General features: G+C 43.0%; 1 protein-coding gene across 11 annotated transcripts in view; it reads left to right on the top strand.

Annotated features, from left to right (window-relative positions):
- Asph (aspartate-beta-hydroxylase) overlaps positions 1–18,083 on the top strand; it is a 212,587-nt gene that overhangs the window by 66,271 nt on the left and 128,233 nt on the right. For 7 of the 11 annotated variants that reach the window (XM_006237859.5, XM_006237860.5, NM_001401939.1 and 4 more), the window contains 8 exons: positions 1,811–1,924; positions 3,654–3,686; positions 4,338–4,394; positions 5,910–5,954; positions 6,379–6,411; positions 9,734–9,772; positions 10,403–10,438; positions 15,735–15,779. In XM_006237859.5, the coding sequence (XP_006237921.1) occupies positions 1,811–1,924; positions 3,654–3,686; positions 4,338–4,394; positions 5,910–5,954; positions 6,379–6,411; positions 9,734–9,772; positions 10,403–10,438; positions 15,735–15,779 (402 nt within the window). Of the gene's footprint in view, positions 1–1,810; positions 1,925–3,653; positions 3,687–4,337; positions 4,395–5,909; positions 5,955–6,378; positions 6,412–9,733; positions 9,773–10,402; positions 10,439–14,395; positions 14,538–15,734; positions 15,780–18,083 lie in introns of all 11 variants that reach the window. The other 4 variants (XM_006237861.5, XM_006237862.5, XM_063287526.1 and 1 more) reach the window with 2 other exon arrangements.

Here is an 18,083-nt window from a genome sequence, read left to right as displayed (position 1 = left end):
TGCTGTGGACTGGTGGATGGTCTGCTGTGGACTGGGTGGACGGTCTGCTGTGGACTGGTGGATGGTCTGCTGTGGACTGGGTGGATGGTCTGCTGTGGACTGGTGGATGGTTTACTGAGTTGCAGCAGAGCTAAAAGGAGAAGGACTCCAGAGCAGGCGGTGAGGAGAGATGGGAAGCAGATTCTGGCCATCTTCCTGCTGCTCTCCGAGAACGCTTGTAATCTGTGAAAACAAAAATAGTACCGAATCCCATCCTTTTGCTGAACCCCGCCCTCATCTTTATCATATACCTTGAGTGTAATTTCTTCTGTTAAAGGTACAATAGCAAAATGAGCACCATTCTTCCTCAACATGAAGATTTTGTGGCTATCTCAAATCTCGTTCACTCTCTTGGGTTCCTTCTTCCTTTCTTCTTCTTTTCTTCTTTAAAAGTCAATTATAAAAACACTGTATGGGTGCTATCCCTTGGCATAGCCAACGTCACCATTCCTGTGCTTTGGTGCCGTTATTAAGTTAAATATGGCTGCTAGATGGCTCATGGGCAGGTTGAGAATGCAGTGCCGATGAGCTTGGACCACAGGGTGATTCATATGTCTAGTGGGATGGAGAGAGGTGAAGAGGGAGTTTATTAGTAGGAGTTGAACATATTTCAAAACTTATGACCTCTTTATTCCTGGTATTCTCAGGCTTCATATGATGGCTAGCCCTAGACAAATGAAACTGCAGAACCAGAGAAAGCAAAACTGTAGCTAAAAAGAGCAACTTCTGTAAAAGTATCTACACAAATAGGTCAGTGTGATCCAGTGAAACCCAACATGACCATGGCACACGCTGCGGAATAACTAAGGAGGGCTTCCTGTGGCCACGGGGGTGGTTCACTAGCAGTAGGAAGAGTCCTACTTCTGTGGTAATCATAGTGGTGGTGACCACAGCTAGATACTTTGGACGTGGCAGGCATGTGTCTAACTATTTTCATCCTCTTATCAATGCTATGAAGAGATAATTGGGAATTATATGGAAGGGAATCTCAAGCACGGAGTAGGTAATTGTCTACACTCAACACAGCCGGCATAAAGAGCCTGCCTCCTGCTGCCTCCCGAGGCTCCAGACTCCCAAATGCAGCCTAGTCCAGCCCACTCTGGTTCTGTTGAAGCATTGTTTACAAAATGAAATCTTAGAAAAAGAAGCCATGTCATTGTGGGGTAATTTTAGAGCAAGGTCACAGTCCCAACTGTATTGAAATGGAATAATGTCACAGATTCACTCAGATTCACTCAGCATATACTAAAAACAAATTCAGCAATTAGCTTTCCATCTCTGCCAACTAAAACGCTAAGCGCAGGTCAGCTCGGAAGCACAATGTGAGGAGTTTCTGGGCTGTAGCAATGTGATTAAGGAGAATGCAGCCAGCTGCTCTCCACATTAAAGCATTTGAGTTGTCAATTGTAGTTGCTACATGGAATTTGACAGTTCTGAAAAAAAGGTCTCCATGTCACCTTTTTTTTTTTTCTGACGCAGTGATTATAAAAGAGATGTGTGCATTAGTAATTATAATTTAATCTATTTGTTCATTGAGGAGCACCTCCATTGGCTAGTCATAGTCCTACCTGTCTAGTATTCAGTATGAGCAACATGGTGAGATGCCTGTCCTCCAGGTGTCCCCATTGTAATAAGAAGTGACTTTCAGACACACTGGCACTGGCCAGAGTGAGAAAATAGCTTTAGAGGGGACAATGACAGAGGCTCATGGGTGGCTGCCTCTGTGGGTCCTTACTGTTCCCCTTGGTCACTGCATTTCTCCTTATTGAAGACCTCGAAGCAGATGGACCAGCAGGAGAGCCACAGTCAGAGGTTGAGGACTTCCTCACGGCCACTGACAGCGATGACAGATTTGAGGCCCTGGAACCTGGGACAGTTCATGAAGGTAGACCACATTTGTTGTAGACTAGTTGATAGTTTATGGTGTAATTATTAAAATCTTTCTAAAATTTCTTTAAGAACAATATTTAATTTCATCTAAGTATTTTGAGGATGAAGCTGAATGCTTCAGAGGGAATAAAGTGTTCTCTAAAGCAAACTGATCCCTGATTTGTTTTAAAGCCTGAAGGAAACTCATTAGTAAGTGGGTTTCGGATAATAGTAAGTGCAGACAGTTTTCCTGTGTTGCCTCACCTTGGTGTGGTGTGTTAGATGAAGTTCAAGTCAGGATGAACTGTACTTGCACTCTGTCTCTGGCTTTTGTTCCAACAGCACCGTCTGCCCGACTGCACACAGCGCAGTCTGTACCTTCCATAGCACAAGTCCCCGGACAGTTGTTTTAAATAGTCAGGTATCAAGTATTTTTATGTAGAAGAGAATTCACTAGCTTCTAGAACACTCAGCTACAATTACCAGTACAGAGACAGTCATCAACTGTAATTGATTGAGTATAAACGTGCTTTGTTTCCATGAACCTCTGTTTACAGAACCAGCTGATAAATAATTGTAAAAACTACAAGTCACAGAAGAGCAAAGCCTGTTGGCGGCTGGCACACTATGCTGGGAAGTCTCTCTAGTAGCAGACAGCTCCTAATTGGTACACGAGAGGTCATTCAAGTGGGCTTAGAGAAGGAGAGGCATTCTGCGTAGAAACTCGATAGCACTGATGGGCGATGACATCCACCCAAGTGTCAGGAATGCACATAGCACACCTTCAGACTTATCGCTTGTACAGCAACATGCTTCTCATTTCTGGGCAAGGATGCTCAAGCACCCGTGTCTCCATTTTCATACATCACGTTTATCCTTTCGTCTTTGGCTAAGATGGCTCGGCGTGGTTTACGGTGGCTCGGAATTTTTACTGAGCTGCTGTGTATCCAGCAAATTGCAAGCCACATGAAGCAGGACGGTTTACTATCAATAAGGTTAGGAGGTTCAGCTCCCGGTAGGAAGAAACACTTCTAAGAAGTCTGTAAGTTGGAAAAAAAAACCTTATTTTCTAATGTAATCTTTGATAAAGCAGATTAATAGTTGGCCCATTGCAGGAGTGTGGCGCATGCTTTTAGTCCCAGTGCTCAGGAGCCAGAGGCAGGTGGTGCTCGGGTTCTAAGCCACCTTGGTCTCAGTAGACAGTTCCATGCCAGCAGCAGCCACCTAGCGAAACTTTTGTCTGAAAAGAAAGTAACAAAACCAACCAGCAGCAACTTAAAAAGGCGGCCTTCGCTTTTCTCTGTGAGCGTATGGCCCCACTCCTGGTCTTCTTCACGTTTTCCTCTGTAGACATGCGCTTTAGAGAGTGGCGGGACAGAGCTAGTGAATACAGTGCCACCGCGGCATGTGAAATGGATTAGCCATCTGCACCTCTCCGGGGTTCAGCCCTTGTCCCTGTGGGTCACTGCATGAGTTGCCTTCTCCATTTGCCTGGGATTTTGGTGTGTGTCAACACTGTAGTATTGTTGAGTGGATACCGTAAGAGAATGTTGTGATGTAGAGTGTTCCGAGAAAACGATAGATACTTATTGGTATGTTCATCTTTATTTTAAAAGTTTCTTAATAAAATCAATGAAATGCATTGGACTTACCTGAATTATCATTCAAAATATTCATATAGACATATTACCTACCCATATACTACATATGAGAGTAGTAATATCAACCCAATGTTTGTTTTCCAGACACCGAGGATAGTTATCATGTGGAAGAGACAGGTGAGATTTTTATTAGTCTTTATTAGTTAGAGTGAATCTTCTAGCAGCCTCATGAGGTAAAAATAAAATGTTATTTATTCATTTTTAAAAATACCTAATGTATCAAATGACATATAGCTAATAATGTTATTTATGTTTTGTTTATATTCATCCCCTGAATATAAATCCCAAGTAGTGGAATTACTCTGTCAAAATATACAAGGGAACTGTTTTGGGTTTTGATGATATATACCTTTAATGTCTTACTTATATAGTTCAAAACTCCCCTGGGTTATATAGTGAGACCTTGTCAAAACACACACACACACACACACACACACACACACACACACACACACACACACACACACCACCAATACTGCCACCACCACCACAACAATATCAGTACCAACAACAGCAGCAAGGAACCCACGCTGGGCATGGTGCCCCACACTTATAATCCCAGTACCCACAGCATCTGGCGGGCTGAGGTGAGAGAATTGCCATGAGTTTGAAGCCAGTCTGGGCTATAAAGTAAGACCTGTCTCAAGCAAAGCAAGAGAAAGAAAAGGAAAAGTAAACAAAAGCAAAGCAGTGCTGAACGTGGTGGATTTTAGGTATGATATATAAGCTTGTTTGAGACATTTTAAATGACCCTTTCCTAATTTGTAGCATCGCAGAACCATCCCAACGATGCGGAAGAGGTGATGAGTGAACAGGAAAGCTCAGGTATGTAGATATTAAAATCATCAGTGTATATTCCTGTTGGAGGTTGTGACTAAGGAAGGCTCCAGTCAGGGTAAATGGTTGACTGTGATTCCCACAGAGGTCACTTAATAATTCTTACAGTCGTTCATATTTCCTAGGCCGCTGAGCTTTATGCATATCATTTAACATGACAAGGAAAAGGGAGAGAAAAGGAAGTGTTCCTTAAACCGTGACTGGGATTGTCTGTTATACCAGGAGTGGAAGTGAGTGTGATGTCACGCTGTCAGGAGGGGTACAAACCCTCACCCCTGCTCTTTACCGTCTTTGCAGCTAGACTGCAGCTCGTGGGACCTTTTCCATGTTAAATTTTATTAAAAGAGAATGGTAGTGTGTGTGTTAGTTTTCATTGCTGGGAAAGAAGTAACAGAGAGGTAATTTTGAAAGGACGGAAGGTTTTTCAGTTTTGTAGCATAACAGCTTCCTTTGTGATGTTTCATACATCGGTCCAGAGTATGTTATGCATTTACACACACCCTACTGTCTACCTTCTCCAACTACCCACCATTCTGCTTCCTTTCCTTTTTATAGTCCCCTTCTGCTTTTGTGTTTCGTCTTGTTTCCTTTTCCTTTCTTCCCCTTGCCTTCTCCTCCCCTTCCTCCCCTTTAGCATATGGTTCCCATATGAGAGAATCAGGTTTGTCTTTCCAATTTTAGCTTACTTCCCTTAGTGAGCTTCACTTCAAGCCACTTACTTCAAATGACATGGTGGTGCTCTTTATGGCTACATTAAAGCATGGGTCTTTATGTGTACCACATTGTCTGTATCCAGGCACTTGTTGGAGGATACCCAGGCTGATCCCATGACTTAGCTGTTGTAAAGAGGGTAGCAGCAAACAGAAGTGTGCGGGTGTCCCTATCGTATACATTTAGATTCCCTCAGGTATAGTGGGATAGCAGGATCCAACCAAGCAGGGGAGACTGCTCTTAGCTCATAGAATTAGATTTTTATCATTATTGTTGTTGTTTTTGATGGCGATGCTGGGGTTCAAACCGAGGGACACCTAAATACTAGGCAAGCATTTACCATGATACCACTTCCTAGCCCAGAACCATGTTTTGGGTTTGCTAATGCCGTTGCTTTGAACCTGAGGCAGAGCCGCATGCTATGCGGCAGGAGCACATGGCAGTGTGAGGCTACTCACGTCATGGTAGCCGTGCAAGAAGCAACAAGGAGGGGAGAGCAATGTGTACTCAGAGACTTACCGCACAGTGCTACAATGACCCATTTCCTCCAGTAAGTCACTAAGTCCTAGGGATGCACTGAGGGATTAATCCATCGATGGGGTTAACACTTTATGATTGATCCAATTAACAGTCAGTAGTTCCATTGATGTGGGCCAAAGTTTCCAATGCTGGAGCCTTTAGGACATTTTAACAGTATCTCTCTCAGAATGAATTCCTGACACTTTTACAAAGGCGTCTGTGACCTGGTGCATGCTGTTTGCTCTTTGCCAACTCCCCCTCTTTTCCTTTTAGATCACGGTGAAGCAGTGACAGACGATGGGTTGCAGCAGCACGCAGGTATTATAAGAGCGTTGTCAGTCACTCTAAATCATGGGGTACTCTTCTGGGTCACAGCCTTTATTTGGTGGCTTTTTCTTTTAAAGAAAGGATGCAACTTTAGTGGGTTTTTATTTATTAACAGAATATTATGAGCTTCTGCCTCACCTCCTACTGGCAGCCCCACTAACAGAGCAGGCCACTGACCCCTAATGCTTACGCTTTATAGATTCCTAGGAGGAACTTCTATGAAAATCAGTTTCCTTCTTTTACATTCATCCCTTTGGAACAGACACACATTTGTAACTGTAATGTTAGTTAGAGAACTGTATTTAGGAAAAGATTTTAAATATTTGTTTCTTTTTCCTTTAGTTATACAGCTTTAATATTTTGTTTAATACTTATTTTGTTTTAAATCTCCGTTTTCTTTTTTCTTTTTTTGCAGAGGAAGTAAGACATGAAGACTATGATGAACCAGGTTTGTAAATATTTCCTAACCCTCAGCCACTCATTTGTTTAAAAATGAATCTATTCTTTTAAATATCAAATGTAGAGAATTGTTTTTTAAGCTGCAATTATCATGTGGCATTCAAAAGACCAACCATCTTAAAAGAATTTACTTGTAAATCTGGTCACTGCCTAGATGATACCTTATTTTCTGCAAGTTGCAATTACAAGCTGTTTAAAACATTAATATCATTTAGTAGTCATTCCTCTTGACTAAAATATCAATGAACAGCCTCTTCCGTAGAGTTCCTTTCTACAAACTAGTCCTCTCATGGCTGTGACTTGCAATGATATTTTGTCCTGTTGGGGAAGACCTAGAGCTGATTTCTGGCTGCAAGTCCAGTTGCTGGTTGGCTGGGGATAGGGCAGACTGGCCTTTAGGTAATAAACTTTAGTCAACTACTCTTGACTCTAGACATCTCCAGCACGGTTTCTTAAATTCCAGGAAATAGACTATGTTTTTCCTGTTTACTGGGCAAAAGAAGTCAGGTTGGAGAAGATAGATATGTTGCTCGAGATTTTATGAGTAAGAAATAGAGTCCGTGATATGATGTTTTTCTTCGAACACCTCGGGACCACAGTGTGAAGACAGAAGTCAGCTGAGAACAGCTGAGTAGAAGGAAGAAGGCTGAGAGAAGGAGATGGGATTCATCTCAGTGTAAAGACCTGCTGTGCTCTAGTCCATCACAGCATTGAAATTCAGATCTATGAAGTGTGGCTGTAGGGGCCCTACTTCCCAAAGTTACAGCTCCCTGAGAGCTGGCAGTGTCTGTGCATGCGTCTGACAGGGTAATTTGTATGTATGTGCTTAAGATTTGGGGACATATCACGATCACTATCTATAATCAACATTTCTAGTGGGGTATAAATGATAAGCCCACGTTGTCCTTATATATAATTTTTAAAAATCTGAAAGACCTTGGCCACTGAGATAACATTTAAATTTTTATTCTTGAATTTGAAGGAGCAAATAGAAATTTATTCATCAAAAGTTATTTCTAGAGCTAAGATATAATTTTCTTCATTTTTCCAATCACGTCGTGATTTTTTTTTTTAAACATATAACATGGTTGATCTGCGTTGTTCAGACAAGCTGTAGAGGACTTGAAAATCAAACGTCAAAGAGTTACATTAGCTATCAGACTTAATGGCAATAGTTTTCATAGGCCCAGGATTAATACTAAATGTTATTTTGAAATTTTAACAAGGGGTAATGACTATGCCCTGACCTAAAGGGACATCAGGATCTGGTAGGAAGCTTAGCAGCTTAGCGTCTCCCTACTGTATATGCAAGTGAAGCTATAGCAGGTAGAAACTTTGGGAGAAATATCATGCACATTTGACATCAAATTCCAGAATCTGGTGGACACTTGGTTTGGCCGAACAAGAGCCACCTTTTCACCCCAAAGCATCAAGGCTATGGTGCACAGTGTAGGAAGTGAGGGCACAGCGAGTTACTTATTTCTATGTCACTTGTCTGTGTCCAGCACAGGTGACTGCAGCAGCTGAAGTGAAGGACTGTGGGTTTGGCATCATCATGGACCCGGTGACGTAGCAGGAAGAAGAAATTAGCCAGTAATTCCAGTGTAGCTTTCTGTTATAGTTGACAGGCCTGGAGATAAGGATGGTTGGCAATGTCTGTTTATGGATTCTCTGGGGAGAAAGAGGAATGGAGCTAAGATGGCCCTTTGGTCCATGCGAAGGTGAGGTCAAGAACATCATGTTCAACAGGGCCACTGAGAAGTCAAATCAGCATTCTTCATCGCTTAACGAGTGTTTCAGTGGACAGGTTGGATGACAATGGTGGCAGTTTATGCCAGGAAACCAGGGTAGTGGCAGTAAAGGCGGAGGGAGGGTGGTGAGAAATATCTGGAGGGTAGAATTGTTAGGTTTTGCTGCGTGTATGTAGATGGCGAGAGGGAGAACATGATGCCGGGAACTCTGACTCCTCTGCTGGCTTGATAGATGTTGGGGAGGCAGAGAGAGACCTTGGGCCCACTTTCTTACAAACTGGTAGTGGGAGCTCTTTGAGTCACCCAAGAGGTGAGACCAGAGAAGCCATTTGATGGTGTTCAGCTTGCAGTGGAGTCCAGTCCTCTGCAGGATTCTTGGGCTCTAGCTGGTAATTGGAGCCAGACTGTGACTCCTGAAACGTGAGGAATGGTGGGCTCAGGGGTAGGTCCTGGCTCTGAGGGTCCACACTTCTGCTGCCTGCTGAGGAAAGAACTGGGCCGATTGGGAAGACTGAGGAGGAAAGGGAGCCCTAGACACCCAGGGCAGGGGTTGGAGAGAGACCTGTTGCTGAGAGCCCCTGTAAGGCAGAGTCCCCACCCTTCTCATGGGGTTCCTTTTCAGACACTGATGGGAGTGGGATGAGGAGAGGAGAGGAGTGTCACTTACTGAAGAAATCTGAAGTAGAAAAAGCAGGGCAAAGGCAGTCTGGCCGAGGAAAGCTGTCTGCTCCTGAGGTCTGCAGAAGTTCATTTGTACGTGTTTAAATGCTAACTGCCCACTGATATAACTGTACTCTAATACCAAAAGTAATGTCTAAAAGATAGTCAGTATTTAAAAACAGCTCTTTGTGGGTGTGCCACTGTGCTATAATACATTGTGGTAAGATATATCGCCATTGAGGCAGACCAGAAGGTTTGTTTTTGGTGTACCAGACACTAAAAGCATTTTAGGATGTCAGTTGACTGAGAAAATTTCCTGCTGCTGGGCGTGGGGGAAGGGCCATGGGGACACCAGCCCTCGCTCAAAGCACAGAAGCACCAGTCCCCTGGGCCCTGGTTACCATGGTAAATTAAAGGTCCTGTCAGCCAGTTCCTGCTAAGAGGGTACCAGTGGGGGTGGGGGGGTGGGGGGTGGGGGGGTGTTTGTCTCCATCCCAATGACTATGCAAACTGAAGGCTTCCTGGTACAACTGGGATCCTGGGATAATTAGCAGGGGAGAGCTCACACAGACTGGAAAATAAGAAACGGAGAATCCATGTCAATTAATCAGTGAATCTTGGTAACAATGATTGTGGGAGGAACTTATGCTTCCCCCTATGAGGGAAGGAAAACATGAAATTACCATCTCCCATGGCTACCCAGTGGCTAAAATGGGAGCCGAGCCAGTTTGTTTTATAGCTTTTAGCCAGATTTCTCCCATCCCTGCTTGGTAGTCTACATTGTTAGTAAGCCTCGGGCTTAAAATGTTTATAAATGAAATAAGGCCAAACCTGTAGTACAATGTCTGCTTTTATTGTTACTTGGTGCTACATGATTTCTGTTTTCTATTTACTTCATAGTATATGAACCTTCAGAAAATGAAAGAATAGAAATTTCAGGTGAGTTTTTCCTGTGGTAACTACATAGCTGTGGAACAAAGAGACATAGGAAATAGGTATTTGGGAATTGTCAAACAGGGTTTCTACCGTGAGGTTGGTGCTAGGATGGCCAACAGATATTAAAATCTGAGATATTCTAGGCCCTTGTATAAAACAGCACAGCATTTGCAGCCTGTAATGAACTATAAATTTTATATTTATGCAATATTTTAGATCAGCAGGATTAAAAGATTAAACTTTTGAATACAATTTAGAATTAAAGTTGCTTTCGTAGTATAAATAAAGACTCTTTATGGGAGTTTCCCAGCCTACCTTTCACTTTCTGAGTGGATATTAGCCACGTCAGGTATCTAAGCCATTGGTTCTCAAACTATGGTTTGTGACGCCCTTGTGATGTCAAATGACCCTTTCGCAGGGGTCACTGAAAACCATCAAAATACAGATATTTACATTACAATTCATGATAGCACCAAAATTATATCAGGAAGTAGCAATGAAACTAATTATGTGGTGGGGGGGTCACAGCGGCACGAGGAGCTGTATTAAAGGGTCAGCATTAGGACGGTTGAGAACCACTGCCCTAGGTGGAGGAGAGTTAATGCAATCCGCTTGCTTTATTTATTCTTTTAGATAATGCCATTGATGATTCCAACATCATTTCAGAAGGTAAGGGCTTTTTTTGTTGTTGTTGTTGTCTTTGTTTTGTTTGTCTGTTTGTTGTTTGTTTGTTTTTGAGGCAGTTTCTGTGTAGCCCTGGCTGTCCTGGAACTCGCTTCAAAGACCAGACTGGCCTGGAACTTACAGAGATCTGCCTGCCTCTGCTTCCCAGCGATGGGATTAAAGGCGTGCTCCTCCATGCCTGGCTGTTAGTTTATTTTTAAGAGATGGTCTTATATTCTATACTGAAGTAGGGCAGTTTATTCAGATTCTGTGTCCTAATCTGTGATTACCCAGGACGGGGGGCAGGCAGTGCTGGCGAATAAAGCTGACAGGGATCTGTGAGGCCTCCATTCCAATGGGCGGATGTAATAAGGGAGGAGTGCAAAGACAGTGACAGAAACAGGCCACTGTGAGAGAAATGGGTGCGGGTGCTAGGCCACCCTTGTTTATGAGTCAGTGACCACTGCAGAGAAGACTGGTGAGAAAGGGTTACTCTGGGTGGAGATGGGCTGGAGGTCACATGGTCCGTGATGTCTTTTAGATGCGAGAGGGAAAAAAATGCAGTTATGGCTTGTTTCGGGTAGTTGATAGATTTTCTTGGAGAGGAAGGACTATTTTGTGAAGAGTGAAAGTATCTGCTTAGGCCTTGCTAAGTAGCCATATTTCAGCGCAAACAGATCGACAATTCTTAGAATTCTGTTAGAGGATGCTTCATATGGGTCGTTTCTGTTGATTTTCACCGTAGACACTCAGAAGCAGACAGGGCAAAGCTGACTGTGCTTTTTTTATTTTTTTAAACAAATAATGTGCAAAACCTGGGAGGATGTCTAGGGCTGGGTGATCCCAGCTCTGTGCCCTCTTCTCTCGGGTTCTCTAGCTCCCTGTGTGGGTATGCTTGTGTTCTCATCAGAGGGCTACCAGAGGAGATATTTCCTTGAGGAAGTACTCTAGAGTTTTGAATTTACATTTTCTGTCAGGCTGGAAGTAGAGCCTCCAGCTTGGGTGAGCATATTGCCGCCGATCTGTGCTGTGTGCTTTTGAGCCTGGTTTGACAGACTGTATGGAAGAGTGATTTGAGGAAACGTGTGTGAGGGGCTGGTGACTAGATTTTCTTTCCTGTGCACATACCTGCACAGGCCCTGTGTACCTCCTGAATTCAGATCGGAGTTGTCTTCAGGTACCAGTGATGGTTAGTTACACTGAGATTTCCTCTCCACCCTTCAATATCTTGAATATCTCCGAGTCAATGAGCATTAGAAAAGAGAAAGCCGAAACACTTAGGGAGAATTTTATAGAGCCTTCCTTACTTGAAAATAATTGACGGGGCTGGGGATTTAGCTCAGTGGTAGAGCGCTTACCTAGGAAGCGCAAGGCCCTGGGTTCGGTCCCCAGCTCCGAAAAAAAAAAAAAAAAAAGAACCAAAAAAAAAAGAAAAAAGAAAAAAGAAAATAATTGACATCGTTGTATTAGTCAGGGTTCTTTAGAGGAGCAGAACTTATACCATGACTCTATATTATTATATTACAAAAGGCTCTTTGTTAGTTTGGCTTATCAGATTAGGGCTACGTAGCCTAACAATGACTGGCTGAATGCAGGAAAACCTGAGGACCTGGTAACTGTTCAGTATACAACGCTGTATGCCTCCCCAGTCCCGAGGTGCTGATGAAGGCCTGAGGATTCCCAGACAGCTGCTGGTCTTCAGTCCACACAGAAGGTCAAACAGGCTGGGTTCTGATGACTTTGGATGGTAAGCGGTAGTGGGGTAGCTGCTCTCACGTGACAGCAGGAGACACCACTCTTCTTTCAGCAACGTCTGTCCGTCTAATTGCTGCGGAAGGTTCGACCTGTCTGTGGAAGAGTCTTACCCCTTCATTAATCTTGCCTGGGTTAATCAAGCCCATAGCACCGCCTCTTAGTTAATCCCAGGTCCAATCATAAATAACCATCATAGTCACCATATGCACACTTCCAGTCTTGGAGACATGGCTCTTTTCTAAGAATGTTCAGACATTTTGCGAATACGTTAGACTCTCTGGTGGTCAGCAGGGCTGAGAGCCTTGTCTACAACCCTTGCTGGACTGTAATGGCAAAGAGGGAGTTTGTCCCCTTTGTGTGCCTCCTTCCAGTCTTCCCTGGCTATATAACTGGTTCTATCAGTATATTCTTGGAATTTCAGAAAAACAATACAGGGTTATTGAGTTCTCTTCTCTGTTCTACAACCAATCCCCACATCCTAATGCTCCCAGTGTGCTGTTCTCTCTGTGGCCCTTGGACAGTTGTCTGGTCCAGACAGTCTCAGATGACAGGATCCCACTAGCCATGTTTTTCAGTATACCCATCCACAGTTGACAGCCCATCAGGATGTTCTATGTAAAATCCAGGTTCCCCCAGAAGATCTGTTGTTGCTGCTGTCTTCCCGGTCTGCGAAGATGCTTATACTCACTGCAGATAATAAATAGAAACAAATTCCAGATTGGCTCGAGGTGGCATGACTCGGAGTCATTGGTGGGCTTGAAAGCAGTTTTCAGTGAAGTGGCTTCTAAAAATCTTGGACGAATTCCATTTTTTCTTTATAGCAAAGCATTATGCAGTTAGCAGGAAAATGGATGGACCTGGAAGAGACCAGTGTGGAAACCTAGGCCCAGAAGGACACCTATTTTTCTTTTCTCTCATGTGGATATTTTTTCTAAGACAGAGTTTCTCTGGGTAATAGCCTTGGCTCTACTGTACTCACCTTGTAGACCGGGCTAGCCTCACAGAGATCTGCCTGCCCTTGTTTCCCGAGTGCTGGGACTAAAGGCATCTCGCCCTCTCACGTGGACCTTTATATATTGTGTCTCTGTAGAAGTCAGGAAGGCCAATGTTGGAGAACTAGAAAGGGGCCCAGCGGAGGCGAAGGTTTCCTATCAGCAGAAAAATCTCAGTAACTGTTACATCTGCTGAATTTAAAATTACCATTGATTGGATTATCATCTGATTAGTTTTGAGAAATCGTAAATGCCTAATAGTGTTCTGTCAGAGTTTCTGCCTGAATTTAACGTCAGTTGAATTCCCTCTTTCGGGTTAGTAGTGTTACCACGGTTTGGGGTCTCCACTCTTGCACATTTATATGTATTAAACTTTTCATTAAGTTTCGATTTTATTTTTGATCTTGGTGCCTTTCAGTATTCACTGGTTCTCATGTAAAATTAAACCATCTAAGGAAATTTTAGGAAAAAAGAAAGTTCTGGAATAAGTTAAAGTAAGCTATGCAAATGAAATAGATACCACTTTTTGGTTGTGTTGTTAGGATTAATCAGGTGTTTTACATTTAAAACCACGAATCCAAATGTATCATATATTGATAAAATTTGATAAAATTTTCCGATGAGTTTGTTGAATGAGTTTCCCAGAATAGAATTAGCTCAAAGTTTAAGGTAAGTAGGAAATACTTATTTTTAAACACTAATTTTTCTATATAGTCCAGGCTGGCCTGGAACTCCTGGCAAACTTCTTGCAGGAAGGAACAGTGCCGGGATTTGGGATTATAGCCAGTCTTCTGTTTCCTTTTGTGTAAAATAAATCTAATATTCTATTTTGAGCACAATTTGTATAATTAAAAATAAGTTATACCAAGCACAAAAATGAATAAGGAAGACATATCACTATTTTGAGCATTAAAAAGAACTTGAAAAATTAATGTTCTCTATCTTTCGGTTATTTTGTTTTTTTACGGAGGTATGGTCTCACTATATAACCCAAGGTATATGAACTAGACTGGCCCCAAGTCACAAAGATCCTCCTGCCTCTGCCTTCCCAGCACTGGAATCAGAGGTGTGTGCCACTCACATCTGGTGACAATTCATAGGGAGTGAAAACTAACAGTCTAAGGTAGTGTTAAGTGGATCACCAGGTTTGAAACTAGTATGTGAGGTGATTTACAGAGGGATTCTGATTGGCTGGCTATGCCTTCTGCCTCTGTAGCCACCTCAAAATGAAGCGCAAAGGAAAGAAAACCAGCTCAAGTTCACATCCACATCTTCAAGTCACTTTAGGATATCCGATGCTCTTGGGTGGAGGACTCAGCGGTTGCTCATGCTGGAGTGAAAGGTTCTGGATTCAGTGTGTGAGTGTGACAGCTCTGAGGGGGAGGGTCTCTCTAATGAAAGTGTCGCAGAGCTCTTGGGAAAGGTATCCTAGCAGTCAGGACCCAAGGAATTCCACAAGTCAAATTGCACAACCGACCTGTCACAAGAGATTTAGTAAGAGAGACATGGTAGAATGGCTGGCTCTGCTCAGGCTAGAAGCCACAACTGAGCAGAAGGTGGGCTTTATACGGGGCTTCTTGTGGGTAGAATTTTCCAGGGTAATGATGGGTGGGATTTCCAGCTCAGGATGGATGAGTTTTCATGCCAGGGATTGGTGGGATTTTGAGCTCAGGGATTGGTGGCATTTGGAGCTCAAGGATTTGGGGGCTTCATTGATTTTGTTAAATGGCCTCAGATGTTTTACCGAACACAGGGCATAGCACCCAAGACATAAAAATAAAATGCAGATTCATCTTGAAGATTATTGTTTTCCGAAACAACTTTTTCTGAGCACGCTGTTTGATTTCAGCATTCTTTTACAACTTAATTTTTTTTTTTTAAAAAATGTTATTTAGTGTTACAAGTATGAGGAAGAGTTTTTAAGCAGAAGCAGGCAGAGTGTCATTCAGCAGTGGTAAGGAGACTCCATGCACACACACACTCAAGGTCCTGATCTGGCCCACTGCCCCAAAGAGAGTAATGACAATGTTTTAGTGGCTGATTCTCTATAAAAGAAACAAGGTGGGCTGAAGAGGTGGCTCAGCGGTTAAGAGCACCCGACTATTCTTCCAGAGGTCCTGAGTGCAATTCCCAGCAACCACATGGTGGCTCACAACCATCTGTAAAGAGATCCGATGCCCTCTTCTGGTGTATCTGAAGACAGCTACAGTGTACTTATATATAATAAATGAATAAAAAAAAAAAAGAAAAAGAAAAGAAACAAGGTGCTCAGCTGGTCTTTCCCCACTTTCTTATGGAGTCTGTTATGATTCCATGGGGAAAACCAAGGCCATAGTGCCCATCTCCCTTATAGGACTCTTAGGCAGGTCCCATCCTGAACCTGCTTTGCAAATGACCGAGAAGTGTGCAGCCTTGCCCCACCGTAGCTAATTCTTTTGTTGTCGTGGTATCAATGCCTAATTGCACTCATGGCAATCATAGGTGAATTCTCTGCAAATGATTACCTCGGCCGTAATCTGCCACATATAATGGATTTTTCCTCTGTTTAATTTTAGAAATAAATGTCGCCTCCGTGGAAGAACAGCAAGACACACCACCAGGTATGACATTTCCCTAGAATCCAGTGCGTTTTGCTCTTTCGTTTAAATTTAAAATAGTGTTGGTGTTAAGCCGGCCTTATGAGACAGAACTTCAGTGGATAAAAAGTTGCAGGCTATCTCCGTACCTAAAAAGAAAGATGTTTGTGTTTTAATGGTGTGACAGAGTCATGGGAAACACGCCCCTTGTTCAGACTAATGCATGCCTGTTGTGTAGAGTTTCAGAGGTGTCTAGCAACAGTCTGTATGAGCTTGCCAGTGCAGATGCTGGTGGGAATGGAATGTGGAATTATGGACTTGTGGGATTTTCTTTTTCCTTTTTTGGGTTAGCAGGGTGTGTGATGGCGGGTATAGAAATGGTTGTCTGGGGTGAAAGTGAAATGGTGTCTTTCGACATCGTCCTCTATCTGCCCAGCCTGTGGAGGGCTGCTCAGAACCCCACATCCTTCCTTAGCCACTACATAGAGCCCACTGCCGCCCCTGTCACCAGTGAATTTGGAGAGTGAGAGTGGCCCTTGAGCCAAGACTGCTACTTTCAAGGGCTTTTCAGAGGTGACAGATATCGTGGTCACATTGGTGTAGACAGAGGTGACAACTATGGTGGTCAGACTGGCATAGGCAGGGGGCAAAATAATGTTTTTACCAGATTTTTCCCTTACATCTCTTCTCCATTCACATTTCTTGTAAGTTCTGTATTTTTCTATTTGTGTCCTCTGGGCTCAGTCTTTACTCCCTGTCAGATTGTGTATAATGCAGATCTTTAGCGGTGATGTGTATGATGGCCATAGGTTTTTGTTAGGAGTAATTGTACCTGTCAAAAAGAATTGAATAGCGACTTGCAGAATAAAGACTATCCAATGGGTAAACTCATGAGTATATTATGTTTTAGTGTGTCTTCATATGGTGGATGGGATGTTTTAAGTTTTGGAAGTGCTGAGACCCTGTTCTCGTATGCTAGTTAATATGCAGGAACATTTACATTTGAGGCCCGGGTCATTGGCATCACAGTGTGAATGGGAGGAGGTATCCATGGAGGAGTTCACAGGATGAATATAGAACAATGTATGTTCTGTTATTCAGAAAAAAAAGGCACATAGGGAAGCCGAAACTTTTGTTGGCTTTCTGCTTCTCGTTGAACACTACTTGACACTGACAGACAGAGCAGGTTATAAAATTAACATTTTGATGATCATAGGCATTTCAAGAAAAGTATTTGAGAAATAACCTTAGAAACAATGAATTTTCAGAGTGTTTTTCTAGTTGTCATCTATACCTTTTAGTTTGTCGTTGACCTAACCACAGTGAAAGAAATTGGGCCTGTAAATGTCTGTGCCTTTATTTCAGTTTCCTATGAACTGATGCCCTAATTATTTTGGCACATAAACATAAAATACCAAGTGGTTACCAGGGTAGTGGAGCAAGGTAACTTGTAAAGTGAGAAACTTACCAACCTCAATAAAGCACATCAAAGTAAAAGTGTGATCTGTGGCAGAGTTCCCAGTATGATGTTAAGTCTCAGTTAATGGTGGATGTGGGCTGTTTCTGCTCAGGAGTTAATTAGCTTGATCTGCCAGGTAGAGCAAGAGGAGCTGGGACTCTGAACGAACTAATCAAGAGTTGGGTCCTGTAAGTGGGTTTCTAGAAGCTCCCTAGACCCTCCGCATGGCTGTGATTTGTCTTTGCTACAGGAAAGTGTGGGGCTCAGAGTCAACATCAGTCATTGCCAGGCCTTCACACTGGTCTTTCTCACTTCCTGAATCTGGGACTTAGTATCACTTCACATTCCAATTCATATTACGTAATTGAACAGGGAGATAACCAACCTATGCTAATGATATCTTGGTTCAGTCAGTTGATTGCTTTTGCCAAAGTGTTGCTTGTCTGATGTAGAACTGTGGGAACATAGCCAGCCATCAGGCCTGTCCCCCACACTAGAACCCTTCACGGGAAAGCAGAACTGGAGGACTTCTGCAGAATGCTGTTTTTTTCCTTCCTGGGTCATTCCAAGACTAGGATCTAAGTCCTGCTTACTAATGTTCCTGGTGACATACAGTGTTAATCCCATGAGACCTTACTGCCATAGAAGTAGTCACAAGGTAGGAAACAGCTCATCGTAATTAGGTCGGTGGGTTTTTAGGACATTTCATGGACTATCCTAATAGTTAGCCACACTGAAGAAGCTTGCTGGTGTGTCCGTTTTACATGTGAGGAGACTGGGATATGGCAAGGCAGTGGCCTTCCTGAGACCCCAGAGATAACTAGCAGACGTGCAATTGAACATCACAGGGTGAGTCTAGAACCTACAAT

This window comes from Rattus norvegicus, chromosome 5, assembly GCF_036323735.1.
Source record: "Rattus norvegicus strain BN/NHsdMcwi chromosome 5, GRCr8, whole genome shotgun sequence".
Lineage (NCBI taxonomy): Eukaryota > Metazoa > Chordata > Mammalia > Rodentia > Muridae > Rattus > Rattus norvegicus.
Note: the sequence above shows the minus strand (reverse complement) of the source record. Positions and strands in the feature narration are given on the sequence as shown.